Below are 17,826 nucleotides of genomic sequence, written 5' to 3'. Positions count from 1 at the left end.
CAGTCATATGAAGAAATCATCGGCTCCATTTATTGAAAAAATTCATACAAAAAAATGAATAAACGTCACTTTCAAAAATATACAAAATAATAATCAAGTGCCCAAAAAGAACAACATACACACGCTGTCCCGGCCGAATGTCGACGCGTTTCGGCAAAAGCCTTCAACTGGACATTGGCAGACATTTTTACACCTGTCTATATAAATGTTCTAGTCCTTTAAGTTTTAGCAGCATAGCTGCCCAATTGTGCAACACGGCGGCCGTATTGTAACATAGTGATCTTCAATTCACACTGTCAATCCCTGTCCGTATACTTAAGTCAGGATTGTAAAAGTCCCACTATATGTCTCATATGATCCCTCATATTAACCTATTTTGAAAATAATCATTTCTGAACATCCATTCTTCCAATTGTTGGCAAAAATATTCAGAGAAAAGAGAAAACTGTGTGTGTATATGTATGTATATATAGGTTTTTTAGGATTACACATAATTTTTAACATCACTATTCTAAATAATTAATTTATATATAAAGAAATATATGAAATGTAATGTAAACATCAATCAATTCATAAATACAATCAATATATATATTATTGTACAAATAGAATAAATGATTCCCATATGTGTATAAGAGATGATAAAAAAGATGTTAAAATAAATTATCCATCAATAAATACAGATATTATCATAACTGATGCCAATAATTGAATATATCAATTCATCACAACAATATACCGAATTCATGTATAGACTAAAATTTGGATAATCCACAGGAAGAGTTGTAACCTTATTCAATATTAATCATATATCAATAGGGAAAATCATACCATAATGTAGGTCATATGGATCGAACAAAAAAATCTCTGTACATACAGAAGAGAAGGGAAAGACCAATTCAATATATGGACACAAAACAGACCGCCTGACAATCACCCAAAAAGTGCTAATTAAAAATAGTTTCAATATTGTGCAAAAATAGTGATCGAAGTGTAAAAAAAAAAATAATATATATATATATATATATAGCACTAATTGAAAAATGTCAATTTCATTGTCCAGTACTAGTGTACACCATCACAAAATCAGATTAAAAGGTGTCATCATAATATCTATTACTACTTCAAATTCAGAGGAATTTCATTATTTATAAATAGAGGCTACAAAAGTTTAAAATATCACATATGTACATAGAGTTCCGCATCCAAATTGTGTCCCCACAGGTTTTCAGAACCTAATAATAAAATCATCTGGATTCAGTTTGTCTTAACAGAGCAGTTCTATTGCCCCCCGGGTTTAACAGCAATGGATTTTATCCCATAAAATATTAAGGCGCTGCAATTGCCTTCATGAACGTCCCAAAAGTGTTTAGCTAAAGGAGATGATGGATTAGGATTTTTGATGGCTCTGAGATGTTGTAGAAACCTCACTTTCAGTTTATGAATGGTGCTGCCTACATATTTTTTTATGGCAGCCACATTCAATCACATATACAACATACTCCGTATCGCAGGTAATGCGATCGGTTATTTCACAAGCTCTGCCCTCAAATGTAGTGTATGAATGGGTATTATGTGCATATATACAGCATTTACAATGACCACATTTCCAAAAACCTAGACTTTTCTTGGATACCCAAGATCGATTAACTTTGGAACAAAATAGACTTCTAGTGAGGTGATCACCTAATGACTGAGTTTTACGATATGTGATCTGAGGATGTAAACCTATACTATCTTTAATCGAGGAATTATGTCTAAAAAAATGCCAATTGTTTTGTATGATGTTGTTCAATTGAGAATGTTGAGAATTGAATTCAAGAAAAAGCCTGGGAGAAGATCTATCATCTTGACAGTTATCAACTGTACCTCCAGATTTAAAAAGCAATTTTTCTCTAGACCTGTTTAATACTCCTAAAGGAGCATCATTTAAGATCTTGCGGGGGTAACCTCTTTCTAGAAATCTGTGTCATAGTGGCAATTTCATTATTGAAACATTAATCATCGGATCAAATTCTACGAGCCCGTAGAAACTGACTATATGGAATGCTCCATTTTAAACTTTGGGATCACCGCTATTTCCATGCAAAATGGAATTGCATGCCATTGGTTTCCGAAATATGGTGGTCTGCAGAGTTTCATTGTGGACGGTTATCTGAACATCTACAAGTTCTATGGTCTGAGCACTAAATTTTAAATCCAAATGGATATTAAACTCATTGTTTAAGTATATTGACATATTTTGTCAAAGAATGTTCGTCACCATCCCAGATAAGAAAAAGATCATCACTATATCTGACCCACAACACCACTTGTTCCATGTACTTACTATTGGAATCAGACCAAGCTATCTCCTTCTCCCACCAACCGATACACAGGTTTGCGTATGTGGGAGCAAATGAAGCTCCCATTGCTGTCCCCTGTTTCTGCAAATAGTATTGATTGTCAAATAAAAAACTATTACAGGTGAGGCAGAATCTTAGCATGGTCAGAAGCATGTTAGTGTGTTGGAAAAATTCAATTTTGCGGGTACCCAAAAAAGTGTCTGCAGGCCTAAATACCATATTCGTGAATGATAGAAGTATAAAGGGCGGTAACATCCATGGTGACCAATAAAAAACTGGATTGCCATGGAATATTATGTATCTTGGCTAAAAGGTCATTTGTATCTCGCAAATAAGAGGGCAGTTCAGTTACATAGGGACATAAGAAGAGATCCAAGTAACGGGAAGTGTTTTCTAGAAGGGAGGAATTCATACTGACAATTGGAGATATATATAGTCCAATTGTAGTTACTTACATCCTATTGGGGGTGCCTCTCTGGTAGTTTTTGGTATTGTCAGTAAAATAAAGTACCTTTTTATTTTTGTAACTGAGTTTTCTTTTATGTGTGTGAATGCTGTGTGACTACAGTGGTATTGCGTGAGCTTTGCATGTCTCCTAGATGAGCCTTGGCTGCTCATCCACAGCTGCCTTAGAGAGCCTGGCTTCTATACACTGCCTACACTACACTTATAGGGATACCTGGTATAAAGTGTAAGTACCTTCTGTACCCACCACACCGCAGGCCAGCTTCCTACAGACTGCTTTATTAAAAGACAAAGGCTTGCATTATCAATCGGATGGTACCCCTTTGGTCTGCAATTTTGGGCACAAATCTGGTTGGGTGGTGACGATGATAGGCTAAGCAATATATTCATTTCCCCTTCTTGTTTCCCCACCCATAGACTCTAGCTGTTGTGGCACACCACAGGTGTTTGGTGGCTTCAATGGAATTGGAGATTTGTCTTAATTCAGACGACTCAGCTGGCGGGAGGTGTTGCAGTGTGAATCTGTTGCCTGAGTGCTCTCCAGTCAGAGGGTGCTGTCTCCAGTTGAGCAGTGTGTTGGGAGCGGGCACACTCTTTCGCACGAATGCATCCCTTGGTGACTCTGCTCATGGTTAACCCATAGGGTGCCGGCAGAGGCAACAGAGCCGTCGTTATTGTGGAAGTATGCTTGGAGTTCAGTGCCAAGAGCCTGGGTATAGTCTTTTTTCCTGAAGGTACCAGGTGTTTAGTCGCCTCATAGGGTGTTGATCATTCCAGGTAGAGGCAAGATGGAGGAGGAGGGAAGCATGCTCTGCTTTTCCCTGGGGGAGAATCTGAACTTGGGAAATGGTATGCCAGTCCAATGTGGGCACATAGAGAAGGTCCATACGCGAGTGTGTGTGGTGTGCTGTGACGTGTGTAAAATGATGCCACAGATCGTGCTATATCCTCCATGCATCACAAAGGCCAAACGTTTTGGCCCAATCAGAGTCTACGAGCACTGGTGCATCGAGATGCTGTGGGAGGTCCAGTGGTGTTGGTTTCTGGGTTGGGGACTGCATTGAAGTCTCCACCTATTCCTTAGAAAAGTTGTGGAAAAAGATGACAAGAGTCGCTGGAGGGGCATAAACATATACCAGATTTTACAGTCTGACCTTCAAGTGTTCCAGTACTTGCTAAGTAGCAGCACTGAGGGTCTCGGATTTTGCCAGAAATTGTCAGAGGGAAGGATCTCGGTAGCAGCACAGCCACCCCTCAGGATCCCAGAGTGCAAAACCATGTTATAGCCCCTAGGGGCCAAAAAAGGCAGTCGTAGCCCAAAAGGTGGGTCTCAATGTAGTAAAACCTCAGGAAGGTATCTATGGGCGAAGTTGAGGACTGCTTTGTGCTTTATATGGTCTAGTAGACCGTTAACATTCCAGAACAAAGTTCTAAGAGAAGCCATGTTGAGAGTTGAAAGGACTGATATCGGGCCCGATTGGGGGGAGGGGGAGCGAAGAGAGAAAGAGCAAAGTCATACCATTCCCTCATACCAGGGATGTGTTGCATGGGTCTCTTGCTTGGAAAAGGAAACTGTGTCCTGGTGCGCATTGTGGTGCAGACATTGCTGATGTGTCTGGGTGCTGTTACACACATTTAAGCCAATATTTAAACCAAATATAGGCCCTGATTCTGATTCTGGCGGGCGGCGGAGGCCGCCCGCCAGAATTCCGCCCTCCAAAATACCGCGCCGCGGTCAAAAGACCGCGGCGGGTATTTCAAGTTTTCCCCTGGGCTGGCGGGCGGCCGCCAAAAGGCCGCCCGCCAGCCCAGGGGAAAACGACCTTCCCACGAGGATGCCGGCTCGTAATCGAGCCGGCGGAGTGGGAAGGTGCGACGGGTGCATTTGCACCCGTCGCGTATTTCACTGTCTGCCAAGCAGACAGTGAAATACTTGTAGGGGCCCTCTTACGGGGGCCCCTGCAGTGCCCATGCCATTGGCATGGGCACTGCAGGGGCCCCCAGGGGCCCCGCGACTCCCCCTCCCGCCATCCGGTTCCCGGCGGGAGAACCGCCAGGAACTGGATGGCGGGAGGGGGAGTCGGAATCCCCAAGCCGGCGCAGCAAGCTGCGCCGGCTTGGAGGATTCCTGGGGGCAGCGGGAAACCGGCGGGAGACCGCTGGTTTCCCTTTACTGACCGCGGCTAAGCCGCCGCGGTCAGAATGCCCTGCGGGGCACCGCCGGCCTGTCGGCGGTGCTCCCGCGTGACGCGGCCCTGGCGGTTCTATACCGCCAGGGTCGTAATGAGGGCCATAGTCTGTAATAAAACTAACATTACCAGTTTACTGAATTCCCAACACCCGCCCCACCCCATACTTCCACCCAAGAAGCATCTGGCACACTAGTAAAGAAACCATAATTGTAAAACTGTTTTGTAGCCATTTTAGTTACAGCTCCATACACACTAGGCCAATGTGCACTTTAACCTAGATATATTTTATTCGGCTTCGCATTGTGATTTTTACAATAACCATTTTTACGGTCTTGTTTTATTTTCATCTAACCGTTTTCCCCTAGCCCAGCACTGTGTTCTCAAACAAGACATTCTTGATCACTCTGTGCTTCATTCAAGGCTACAGTACATTGCCGGTGAACGTGGTAGAGGTTTAGTCTCCAACATTCGTAGAAACTACACATCCTTACCTAGGGACATTTTCTCAGAATATCAGCTGTGTTATATAAACACTTTCTTGTCTATTACACTCTGGAGATTCCAGCCAGGGAACCATGACTGTGTGCTGAATGCTTCGCTACAGATGCTAACGCAGACTACAGGCCTTTGCTCATGTATGAGGGTTGATGTCTTCTCGGGGGAATCTGAAAGACAGAATTAGAGCTTAACATGCTGTGCTGAAATTATAACCTAGATAGGAAATAGACCCTTGATTATAGTGACAATAGACAATATGATAGCGTTGTTTTTATGCTTCACTTTTCTCGTCACCATTTTAACCCGTTCTGTGCCTTGGACGAGGTCACCTCGTCCAAGGCTACAGTTCCAGTGTGCCTTGGACGAGGTCACCTCGTCCAAGGCACATGGGAACTGGGGGGAGCGCTAGCGTGCCCCCCCGTGCACCCCACCCACCCCCTCCCCCAAGGCGGGGATGGAAGGGGAAGCCCTTCCCCTTCCACCCCCGACGCCCCACCCCCCCTTTGACGTCAGCACGTGCTGATTAGTCACAGGGTCTCCCCCTCCAGCGCGATTGAAAGAGAAATGCTCAGTATTTCTCTTTCAATCATGTGGGGCAGGCCCAGAGAGGCTTCAAAGGGAAGGAAATGTATTTCCTGCCCTTTGAAGTCTCTCTCAGGGTTTCAAAAGCCGGATTGCTTGCAATCTGGCTTTTGAAACTCCACTAGACACCAGGGATTTTTTTTTTTTTTAAATAGACCTAAGGGAGCAACCCCTTGGGCAAGGGTCGCTCCCAGGGGGGGGCATTTTTTGGGGAATGCCTTTTCTGCCCCCCCTGGGGGCAGATCGGCCTATTATTAGGCCTATCTGCCCCCGGGGGGGGGGGGGGGCAGAATCCTCTAGGGCACCAGGGATCTTCTTTTTTTTTTTTTTTTTTTTTACAGGTGGGGAGCGACCCCTTGGACAAGGGTCGCTCCCCTGGAGGGGAAAATTGTATTTAGGCCATTTCTGCCCCCCTTGGGGGGCAGATCGGCCGTTTTTTGCTACGGCAATCTGCCCCAAGGGGGGCAGACACCACTAGGCGCCAGGGATTTTATTTTTGGCGCCGATGTCACGCAGGGGGAGCAACCCCGTAGGCAAGGGGCGCTCCTGGGGGGGAGGGGAGGGTGTTGGGGGGGGGCAAATTTATTTTAGGCCAATCTGCCCCCGGGGGGGGGGCAGAAACCTCTAGGTTTTTTAAAGAGATGGGGAGCGACCCATTAGGCAAGGGTCGCTGCCCTGGGGGGCAGATTGTATTTAGACCATTTCTGCCCCCCTTGGGGGCAGATTGGCCGATTTTAGGTCAATCTGCCCCAAGGGGGCAGAAACCACTAGGCACTGGGGATTTTTTTTTTTGGCGCCAATGTCACGCAGGGGGAGCGACCCCATAGGCAAGGGTCGCTCCCGGGCAGGGGGGGTTTGGGGGGTCAAATTTATTTTAGGCCACTTCCCCCCCCCCCCCACTTTGCAAAAAACACCTCTGTTTTCTGTGAAAAAATATGTTGTGTCCACGTTGTGCTTTGGGCCATTTCCTTTTGTGGGTGCTAGTCCTACCCACACAAGTGAGGTATCATTTTTATCGGGACACTTGGGGGAATGCTGGGTGGAATATACTGCTTCTGTTTGTCATTTATATATGAGACTGAATTGTAAATGAGAGAACCGGATGTGACCTGAAGGACCACGGCTTCCCTGAGAAGCCTAATATGTCATGCACTCTGCTGCCCAATCATCACTATCCCCCGGTAGAGATGAGGCACTGCTAGTTGGCCGGAGCAAAACCTGAATTTAGAGCGACAGGTGTCACCCGCAGTGGGTTAGACTCAGTCACCCACACCCTGGACGATCCTGCTGCTCAAAATCCAGTAGTCTTGAAATCAGAGCCTATGCAACAAAACAATATTGTAAGTGAAATAGCAGTGGCGGACCCCCCCCCCCCCCACTTAGTCATGGATTAATGATCATAAAGAGATGATTAAGAAAGTTCAAATGGAGATGCCTGCACACTTCTCCCAAAGCCCAACATTATAGAGTCTGTTAAGTGCTATGGTGAAGTCTGTGCCTGAATGGTCTTTAGTGAGCAGCACTGATGCAGGAGTCAGGCAATTGTTGTGTTTCGTACGCTGGACCCCAAACTCTTGGGTCTGTGAAGGAAATATTGAGGCAGGGGATTGTCCTCTTTCCTGGGAAGAGTGTGACAGATGTGGTGTCATGTCCCTTTTCTGTGAGCAGATGTACTATCTTTGTGTTTTGGCCACTAGCGACCGCCTGTTGTCATTGCAGTTTTATGCCCACGGAGGTAAATCTCTGTGGATGTGTGTAGCTGACGCTCTTCCGTAAGCCATGTCCAGGGGGAGCCAGGAGTGTCGAAGAAATGAGATTTATTAGCATGAATTACACAAAGCCTAGCTGGAAAAAGGAGAGGATATTGGAGTCCCATTGCCCTGAGCTTCTGTTTGACGTCCAGGTTTGATCAGTGTTTTTGCTGAACTTCCAGGGTGCAGTCTGGGAATAGGAGGATCTTAGCACCCCCACATTGGAGGTCCTTCTGGGACCAAGCTTCTCTGAGGATGGCGTCCCTGTCCTTAAAACTAAGTATACAAGTGATCATTGGTTTAGGAGTTGCACCTGGGGAAGGCTTGGGAGGTAGAGCTCCGTGAGCACTCAGTAGCTAACCAGGAGGACAACTGGTCTGGAGGCTTCCAGGATTTGATCCATGTTTCAAGGTAGTAGGCAACGTACTGAGGTTCTGTGCCTTCAGGAATGCCAATCTTGTGCACGTTATTGCACTGGGAACGATTCTCAGCATGACAGTGAATTTCCTTCGTATGCAGAAGGGAAACCGGATAACTGAGATTTGTGTGGCCACGTCTTCTACTGTGGATATCTTAGATTTGGCCTCAGTAATTATGGCCTTGGCATTGTAGAGGTCTTAGGGAAGGAGGGAGTCTACTTGTACCTATCCAGTCTTGGCCTCCTCTGTGGCTTGAAGGATTGTTGCTAGGCCACTATCCGAGGAGAGGGACTTTTCGGGACCATTACCTCCGGGCTGCCCTCTTGTAGAGTTAGTGGTGTATTGATTCATTCGGGTCTGGTCTGTCATTGACGGAGCTTGTCCTTACCCATTCCATCTGCCCCGTGCCAGTGTCCTCCATGGTGGCGGCTCAGCCCGGTTGCTGCGGTTCTGTGACAGCCTGAGTATCGGGCCTCTAGCAGTCTGAGATATTCTTGTGGGGAGGACGATGCAGTGTGGCGGTTAGAGGCCCAGCCCTAATTTGTTGAAATCAGGGGTTGAATAGGATCAGTCTTCAGGGTCAGGTTTGGTTTGAGACTTAATTAAGGAGACTCAAGTTCCCCATGGTGCCCAGTGAGTGTGCTGGTGAAGGACATTTGCCTGGTCGTAGCTGATGTATGAGGAGGGCGAAAACACCCCCCACCTAATCACCCCCGATACAAGTCTGTTCTATTTAGTTGTAGGAGATGTAGGGGCTCTTGAAAGCAAAGAAATGAGGGGCCATGAGTGTTCTCCCCATGTGCACCCAACCCCCAGGGAGCATTGTTGTAAGTCTAATACGTCACAGGCCTCTCTTCAGGACCCTGAGGGGGAAGGGGAGAGTTTTACCTGTCTGCTCCACCAGAGCCAGGAAAGGTGACAGGCCCCCCCCCCCAAACTGGGAGCAGGCATCTCAGACTCCTGACATGAGGCCCATTACAAATGGAGGCAATGCGCACAGTCGGGGTGGCGGGACAGCAATGGGACCAGCCGGGGGGCTGGCGTCACAGAATGTGTAGGCACCTACCCTGGCCTCCCCGTCATGCAGAAGGGATGCAGGGGGAGGAGGTATGTCTCTGGCTGACTGGATTCCAGTGCCGGCTAGGCATCTGTTCCTGATCACCAGCAGACTGATAGAGCCCACCGGTGTTCACAGGCTCCAGTCCCCAGTGCAACACAGCAGCACCCTCGTGGCTCAAGCAGATCTCTACCGGCACCAGGAGAGTGGGCGAGGTCTGACTGTCGGGCAGCTTCTCAGGGGGTTAATCCTTTAATGGGTGGCGGGGAGTCACGCTCATTTCTCCTCACAGTGGCAGTGCAGCCCGCCTACGCGACTCAGCAGCAGGGCAGCCTCGCAGCAGTGCCTGGATCTCTGGCACCTACCCTAGCCGCCCAGACCGTACAGTTGAGACAGGACAGGAGGTAGGAGCCGCATCTCTGGGCTGCCTGGGCTCCAATGCTAATTTAGGTTCTGTCCCTAAGAGCATGGGAGCCTTGAATCTGGGGGGAAGCCTACTCACCGGCCTCCATGTTGTAGCCCTCCGGCACGACCTGGCAGCTGACCGGACCCTGTAGCAGCAATCGGGGTTTCGGGTCAGGGCTCAGAGGGCCGTATGGGTCTCTGGTGGGACTGCTTCAGGGAGGCTTGGGATGGCGCGTCAGGCCGGAAAGAGACAACATCGCTGAATTGGCGCTGGTTAATGTCCAGATGCAGAGGACTGCCTCCGCGAGAGTCTGGTGCCTTGTTGGTGACGGGTGCGTTTAAGGGGAGTCGATGGCAGAAGATGGATGTGGATAATGGAGGGGTCCAGAGCACTCACGGGGTTCAGCTGTCATCTTGACGCTCCAAGCCGTGCCCCCTTCACTAATCTCAGTTTTTAATTTTATGTCATGTTTGAAACATTTTCAGGTGGGCAGATATGAGGAGAGGGTGCATTTTTATTTTTAGGCCATTCCTTAGTTTGTAAATAGGAAACGCTTCATGGAGCTTATACTGCATCCATGGCTAATTTAGTGTGGTATTCAAAGGAAGTTCCCGTATCCTTGCTAAGGTTAGTATTTTGGTTTCCTTCTAATGGAAGGTACTTGATTCTAAACTGTCAAGGTTGCTACGGAACGAAACCTAGTGTCTCTATGTGGTCACTGTTTCCAGCGATCCGTCGGTCTCTCCCTCTCCTCAGTGTGGCCCCCACATCATGCATTATTTGGGACTAAAAGCCATCGCCGATTGGATGAACAACAGTCGCCTGAAACTCAACTCCGACAAGACGGAAGTCCTCATCCTCGTGCGCACTCCCTCGGCCTGGAACGACTCTTGGTGGCCCTCGGACCCCCGCCCACCCCTGCCAACCACGCAAGAAACCTCGGCTTCATCCTGGACTCCGCCCTCACCATGTCCAAACAGGTCAGCGCCGTCTCCTCCTCCTGTTTCAACACCCTTCGAATGCTCCGCAGAATCTTCAAGTGGATTCCAACAGAAACCAGAAAGACGGTGACCCAGGCCCTCGTCAGCAGCAGACTTGACTACGGCAACGCACTCTACACAGGCATCCCAACCAAAGACATCAAACGACTCCAACGTATCCAAAATGCCTCCGCCCGACTGATTCTCGACATACCCCGCCGATGTCACATCTCCCCTCACCTGAAGGAACTCCACTGGCTCTCGGTAGACAAGAGGATCACCTTCAAACTCCTCACCCACGCTCACAAGGCGCTTCACAACACCGGACCCTCCTACCTCAACACCAGACTTAACTTCTACACTCCAACACGTCAACTCCGATCCGCCAACCTCGCCCTCGCCATCGTACCCCGAATCCAGCGCAAGACCTCCGGCGGCAGATCCTTCTCCTTCCTCGCCGCCAAGACCTGGAACTCTCTCCCCACACCTCTACGCCAGACCCAGGACCTCCTCACATTCAGAAGGCTCCTCAAAACCTGGCTCTTCGACCGCTAAACAGCAGCGCTCCACGCCCCCCCCCCTCCCCTCAGCGCCTCGAAACCCTGACGGGTACATAGCGCGCTTTATAAATATTGTGATTGATTGATTGATTGATTGTTAATGCATGCTGTTGGTGTGCCCTTGGCTGACCAACATCTTGTTTTCTTTAATTGATTCTGCTACTGTGCGGTCCTTGTATCACCCATACCTTGATTTCTTTGTAATTTCGTGCTACAAATATGGTCCTTGTGCTGTGTAGGAAAGTGCCTCTTTTGACATGGTTATCCCCCACCTTTTGCCTGGTATTTGATGTAATTCGACTGAAAGTGCACTGGGTTCCTGCTAACCAGGTCCCCAGTTCTAGATCTCTTCCCTTAAATTGTACAGTTGGTTTTCTCAAATTGGCACAACCTTTAGCACCCTCTGTAAGTCCCTAGTAAATGATACCCCTGGTATACTAAATGTTCCTAAGGGCTGCAGCACAAATTGTCACTCTCAGGGACCTCTCACCAAACACACACAGAGCTGCCATTGCTGGCTGTGTGTCTTGGTGCAGACCAAAGTGAAAACACAACATGTCTCATCCCTGTGTGCGTTGTCTCTTAATACTGCATGCAATATATACGTCACCCCATGGCAGGGTGCATAACATTATTACATGTGAGGACATATCTGCACGAGAAGATATGCCCCTGCTATGTCGTTTTCTGTTCTTAGACATAGTAAGTGACAGGGAAGCCATTTTAAATACATGTGCTGAATCCTGGTCAATTTGAGTTCCCCAGCTGCATGATGGCTTCACTGAAGATAGGTATGGTCAGTATCAAATGACTCGTATTGGTGAACCCACACTGATGCCAGTACCAATACATGCACCCAGAGGGCACCTTAGAGGTGCACCCTCAAAACCCTTCCAGCCTCTGTTGGGCTTGCTGACTGATTTCAGCTAGCCTGCCACCAACACATGGTTCTGGCCTGCTAGGGTGAGAGCCTTCTGCTCCCAGTAGGCCCAGAACAAAAGTCTGTCTAGGAAGAGGATGTAACACTCCCTCTCACAGGATGACCTGCTGATTAGCATTCCTAAGGTGGCAAGCCTCATAGGGCTGCCACCTTTGAAATGTGAATCTGGCTACCCTCACAAGAGAGGAAGCCAACCTCCTCTCCAGAGCCCATTTGGCACCTGGACAGGCGGGAAAATTAGCTAGTCAGGTGAACGTGCCACCTCCAAGCTAGTACTGCCCTTAAGGTGGGCTACTGCGAGGTGGACATTTTTTCAGAAGCAGCTATCTTTGAGATCGCACACCTAGGAATTCTAGGACCTGGTTATGCCCACTTCCCATAGGAAGTGGTCATATAGGTGGTAAAGTGACCCAAAGGATTAGTGGCCCACTGGCTACTACCCTACACACCTCCAGCACCCCTAAATTCAGTATTCACTGTAGCCCCTGGCACCAGAGAAGCAGATCCTGACGACCTAAGAAGACAAGGGATCCAGAAGATCTGCAAAAGAGGAGAAAAGAAGCTGCTGACCTGCTACCACCCTTGCCTGCCTGCCTGCATTCTCCAGGGAAATCTATGCCAAAAGTCAACTCGCCCTGCAACTGTGACTCCAGAAACCTTTGAGGACTGTACCTTCAATAAAGACTCAACACCTCCAATGAACAGCGGGCCTGTTCTCCAGCAACTCCAAAAGAAGGTCACTGAGGCTTCTGGGACCACCAAAACCCAAAATCTGATGTCACCACTGCACCCACCGTCTCCAAACAAAGTTGAAGAAGATTACTGGTATCAACAAAGTTGCCCAGCCCTCCAGAGTCTGAGTCCATCATGGTTTCACCCCTCCTGGACTCCCCGATGACACTTGCAGCCTCTGGGTACAGCCTCCCCTCTGCTACGACCGCTCTGGTAAAGAAAATTAGACACCCAAGGCCACCTCTTCACCTGTCACCCCTGAACCATGAGAAGAGGACCAAGGTGTCTACCTGTGTCCAAGAATCGTGGGGACTGAGCCCCGCTGTTGATAAAGGCCGACTGGCCTCCTAGGCAGAGCCTGCCTCCTATTTTCAGTGACCCTTTTTTTTTTTTGTTTACCCCCCCCCCCCAGTGAAAAGCATTGGGCACTCAACACTGTTTTGCACCCCACACCCGGCTGCTCCCATGCCGGTGGTGGTGTACTGCTGGTGCTGCCTTGAACCTTGCGCACTGTAACTCCTAGAGATGGGTCTTGTAAGTCACTGTGCTCTACCTGTGCTGAACTTGTTTTCCCTCCCATAGGATAACGTTGCAGAACTCTATAAATGCACTTGTCCACTTTTTAAAGTGAAAAGAATTCATATTTGAAAACGTACTTATCTGAACCATATTTTTTTTCTGATGCCTAAACATTTATAAGGATTCTTGCTATTTTTATAAATTGATGTGGATCTCCTTCTTGAGTCGTGTGTCTCATTTATTCAGTATACTGTGTATTTGTACATGTCTTGCCCTGCTCTATGTTAAGCCTAAGGCTGCTGGAGCACACTACCCCTGAATAGAGCACTTTGGGATTGCATAGCAAGCCCTGTCACTCACTGGGGAACCCCTGGACCCTTTACACGGTATCCACATAAAAGGCCATCTTCCTACATATCGACAGTGTCTTACCTTGGTACAGAGGAGGAGCTCCGATGGTACAGATGCCATTACCATCCTAGTGATTTAGTTGTATGCCATGTTTTCAGTCCCCGTTTTATATAGAATGTATACTTTCCTGATTTACAATGGATTGTTAAGCATTATTTCTACATTTGTTAACTCTTCTTTTCCATTCCAACAGGTGAATTGATTGCAGAAAACAAAGAAAAAAGAAGTATTCAAGTTTTTTTTCCGACAAGAGTCATATGTAGTACTAGCAGTGAAAGCACTGACCTGTGTATCCCATTCTGAGACCTGTTACAGGAAAGAATTCCACAGACCAAAGAATCAAATCCTATATTGCGTGTACTGATACAGCAAACAAAATTAAACTTATGTGAAGCCATACATTTCCACCGAAGATGGTCTGACAAATCGTTATTAATACAAGAAGAGCAGAAATGCAGAGAATCAGTTTCTACCACTCGCCAGAGGTGTTATGTCTTGTTACCATGACAAAACATTACTACTAAATGGAACTCTGAACCACTCGAAGTAAACAGAAAATAGGTGATTCATATGCACCAAAAATATCAGTGTTTCCTGTAGAGCTATAAAGGCAAATCCAAGGAACTTGCTAAAATCAACATGCAGGAGACTGTGCCGTGAGGGGCTGTAACGTGCACTGAATAAGAAAAGGAATTAATTATAATGAGAAACTTAAATTCACACACCAGAGGTAATCTGATGGGGCATTTATTGGAAAGAGAAAATTGGTGACATACCTGAGAACCCAGAAAGGTGAGAAGCCATATATGCGCTTGGAATGCGAGATGGCTCTCGAGAAAATGAGATGTTTATCATTACATCAGGAAAATAAAATTCATGAGAAACTGTATCCATGTTCAGAGTGTGACAAGGTTTTCCCCATTGAAGGAGAGGTGATAACACATCAGCGAACTCAGACTGGTGACAAACCATATAAATGTTCTGAATGTAGCAAGGCTTTCACTAGGAAAAGATCATTGAGAGTACATCAGCGAAAGCATTCCCGTGCGAAACCATATCAATGTTCTGAATGTAGCAAGGCTTTCGCTTGGAAAAGATCATTGAGATTACATCAGAGAATTCATACTGGTGAGAAACCATATCAATGTTCTGAATGTAACCAGGCCTTCAATAAAAAAAAATTGTTTATAGTACATCAGAGAAATCATATTGGTCTGAAACCATATAAATGTTCTGAATGTGACAAGGCTTACACTACAAAAAGATCATTGACACTACATCGGAGAAATCACACATTGGTAGTACATCAGCAAAACCATACTGCTAAGAAAACATATAAATGTTCTGAATGTAGCAAGGTTTACACTAGGAAAAGAACGTTGAGAGTACATAAGCAAAGCCATACTGGTGACAAGCCATATAAATGTTCTGAATGTGACAAGGCGTTCACTAGGAAAAGAACGTTGAGAGTACATAAGCAAAGCCATACTGGTGACAAGCCATATAAATGTTCTGAATGTGACAAGGCGTTCACTACGAAAAGATCATTGACCCTACATCGGAGAAACCACACTGGTGAGAAACTATATAAATGTAGTGAATGTGACGAGGTTTACACTACAAAGGGGCAACTAACAGTACATGAGCGAAACCATACAAATGTTCTGAATGTGACAAGGCTTACACTACGAAAAGATCATTTGACACTACATCAGAGAAACCACACTGGTGAGAGGCCCTATAAATGTAGTGAATGTGACAAGGCTTACACTACAAAGGGACAGCTAACAGTACATGAGCAAAACCACACTGGTGAGAAACCATATAAATGTACCAAGTGTGACCAGGCTTTTACTGTAACGGGACGGCTGGCTGTACATCAGCAAAGCCATTCTGGTGAGAAACCATATGAATGTAACTAGGCTTATGCTGCAAAAAAGATCACTGACAATACATCAGAGAAATCATACTGGTGAGAAACTGTATAAATGTGACAAGGCTTTCCCTACTAATCCTAGTCTGACTATCCATGAGCGGAACACTACTGCGGAAAAGCCATAGGAGTGCTCTGAATGTGACAAGACTTTTAAACAATAAAGTTATTTATTGGTACATCAGAGAAGTCACCCTGGAGTGAAGCCGTATAATTGTTCAGAATGTGACAAGGCTTTCTCTAGAAAAGGGGCAGTTGATTCTACACCTTGGATCTCACACTGCAAAGAAACCTGCCAAATGTTCAGAGTGTGACAAGGTTTCAGGCAAAAGGGCTACTGATCCCTACATCAGCAAAATCACACAAGTGAAACCATATAAATGCTATAAATGTGAAAAGGCTTTCAACCAAAAGGAACATTTTTTACAACATTAAAAAAGAAAAACTCACACTGGAGATGAACCATGTCAAAATAGTCAATGTGACAACTTTCTCAGTACAAATAGGCAACTCATTGTACATCAGCGAAACCATACTGGGGATACCGGTCAGTGCAAATGGACAGCTGAATCTACAAGAGCAGAACATGCTATGGAAAAGTTGTATAAAAGTTCTGAATGTGGCAAGGATTTCAAGCAAAAGGACCTGTTATTACCCATGAAGAATCAGCATGAAAATAAGCCATGCAGATGTTCATAGTGTGAAAGATGTTCATCGGCAGGGGCCAGCTGATAGCACATCAGGGAATTACACTACTCAGAAACCTTATCGAAATTCAATTATGGTTGAGAATTTCATAATGCAGCTTTAACAAAGATGAATTTGGATGTGTTTTGCTTTTTTTTTTTTTGTCTTAAAATGAGCTTTCTGAGCATTCTATTGCAAAGTCTTTTTATTTGTATTAATCAAGCAATAAAGAAATTTGATTTGATGTTATATCGATATTCGGAGTGTGAAATTGATTTCACCATGAAGAGATCACGGATCCTTCACAATGCATTAACCATTCACAACCTCTCCTGTCACTCACTGACTTTATGCTTATCTTTGACCATGTAAAGTGCTACGCTGCCTTTCAGTTCTGTTCGTGATATGGAAATACTAAACACGTACACACATCCTTATACTGCCTTGACCTGTTGATAACAAAAGTATAATCTGACATACATATTGTGAACTAAAAGGGCAAGCAAAAAACATTACCTCAGTGGGTATAGATTTTATATTTGTAACTCCAGTGGGATTATGGCTTTGTAATGATATTTAGGATTAGTCTGGTACCGGACCCTCTATCTGAGCTGTGTTTAAATTACAGACTGTAGGAAAGTACCATCTTGCCTGGCATGTTACCCCCATATTTCACTGTATATATGTTGTTTTAGTTGTATGTGTCACTGGGACCCTGCCAGCCAGGGCCCCAGTGCTCATAAGTATGTGCCCTGTATGTGTTCCCTGTGCCCTGTATGTGTTCCCTGTGTGATGACTAACTATCACACTGAGGCTCTGCTAACCAGAACCTCAGTGGTTATGCTCTCTCGTTTCTTTCCAAATTGTCACTAACAGGCTAGTGACCAATTTCACCAATTGACATTGGCATACTGGAACACCTTATAATTCCCTAGTATATGGTACTGAGGTACCCAGGGTATTGGGGTTCCAGGAGATCCCTATGGGCTGCAGCATTTCTTTTGCCACCCATAGGGAGCTCTGACAATTCTTACACAGGCCTGCCACTGCAGCCTGAGTGAAATAACGTCCACGTTATTTCACAGCCATTTTACACTGCACTTAAGTAACTTATAAGTCACCTATATGTCTAACCTTTACCTGGTAAAAGTTGGGTGCTAAGTTACTTAGTGTGTGGGCACCCTGGCACTAGCCAAGGTGCCCCCACATCGTTCAGGGCAAATTTCCCGGACTTTGTGCGTGCGGGGACACCATTACACGCGTGCACTGCACATAGGTCACTACCTATGTTTAGCGTCACAATGGTAACTGGCCATGTAACATGTCTAAGATCATGGAATTGTCACCCC

At 46.1% G+C, this 17,826-nt stretch overlaps 1 protein-coding gene across 1 annotated transcript in view; it reads left to right on the top strand.

Annotated features, from left to right (window-relative positions):
* The window catches only part of LOC138248973 (zinc finger protein 182-like), a 115,982-nt gene extending 99,257 nt beyond the window's left edge, over positions 1–16,725 (top strand). Inside the window, exon 4 of the mRNA XM_069203024.1 lies at positions 14,051–16,725. Coding sequence (XP_069059125.1) covers positions 14,664–15,779 — 1,116 coding nt within the window. The 5' untranslated portion in view covers positions 14,051–14,663 and the 3' untranslated portion in view covers positions 15,780–16,725. The remainder of the gene's footprint in view (positions 1–14,050) is intronic.
* Positions 16,726–17,826: the final 1,101 nt, after the last annotated feature.

Source organism: Pleurodeles waltl, chromosome 8 (genome assembly GCF_031143425.1).
Source record: "Pleurodeles waltl isolate 20211129_DDA chromosome 8, aPleWal1.hap1.20221129, whole genome shotgun sequence".
Lineage (NCBI taxonomy): Eukaryota > Metazoa > Chordata > Amphibia > Caudata > Salamandridae > Pleurodeles > Pleurodeles waltl.
This window is presented reverse-complemented; position numbering and strand designations above follow the sequence as displayed.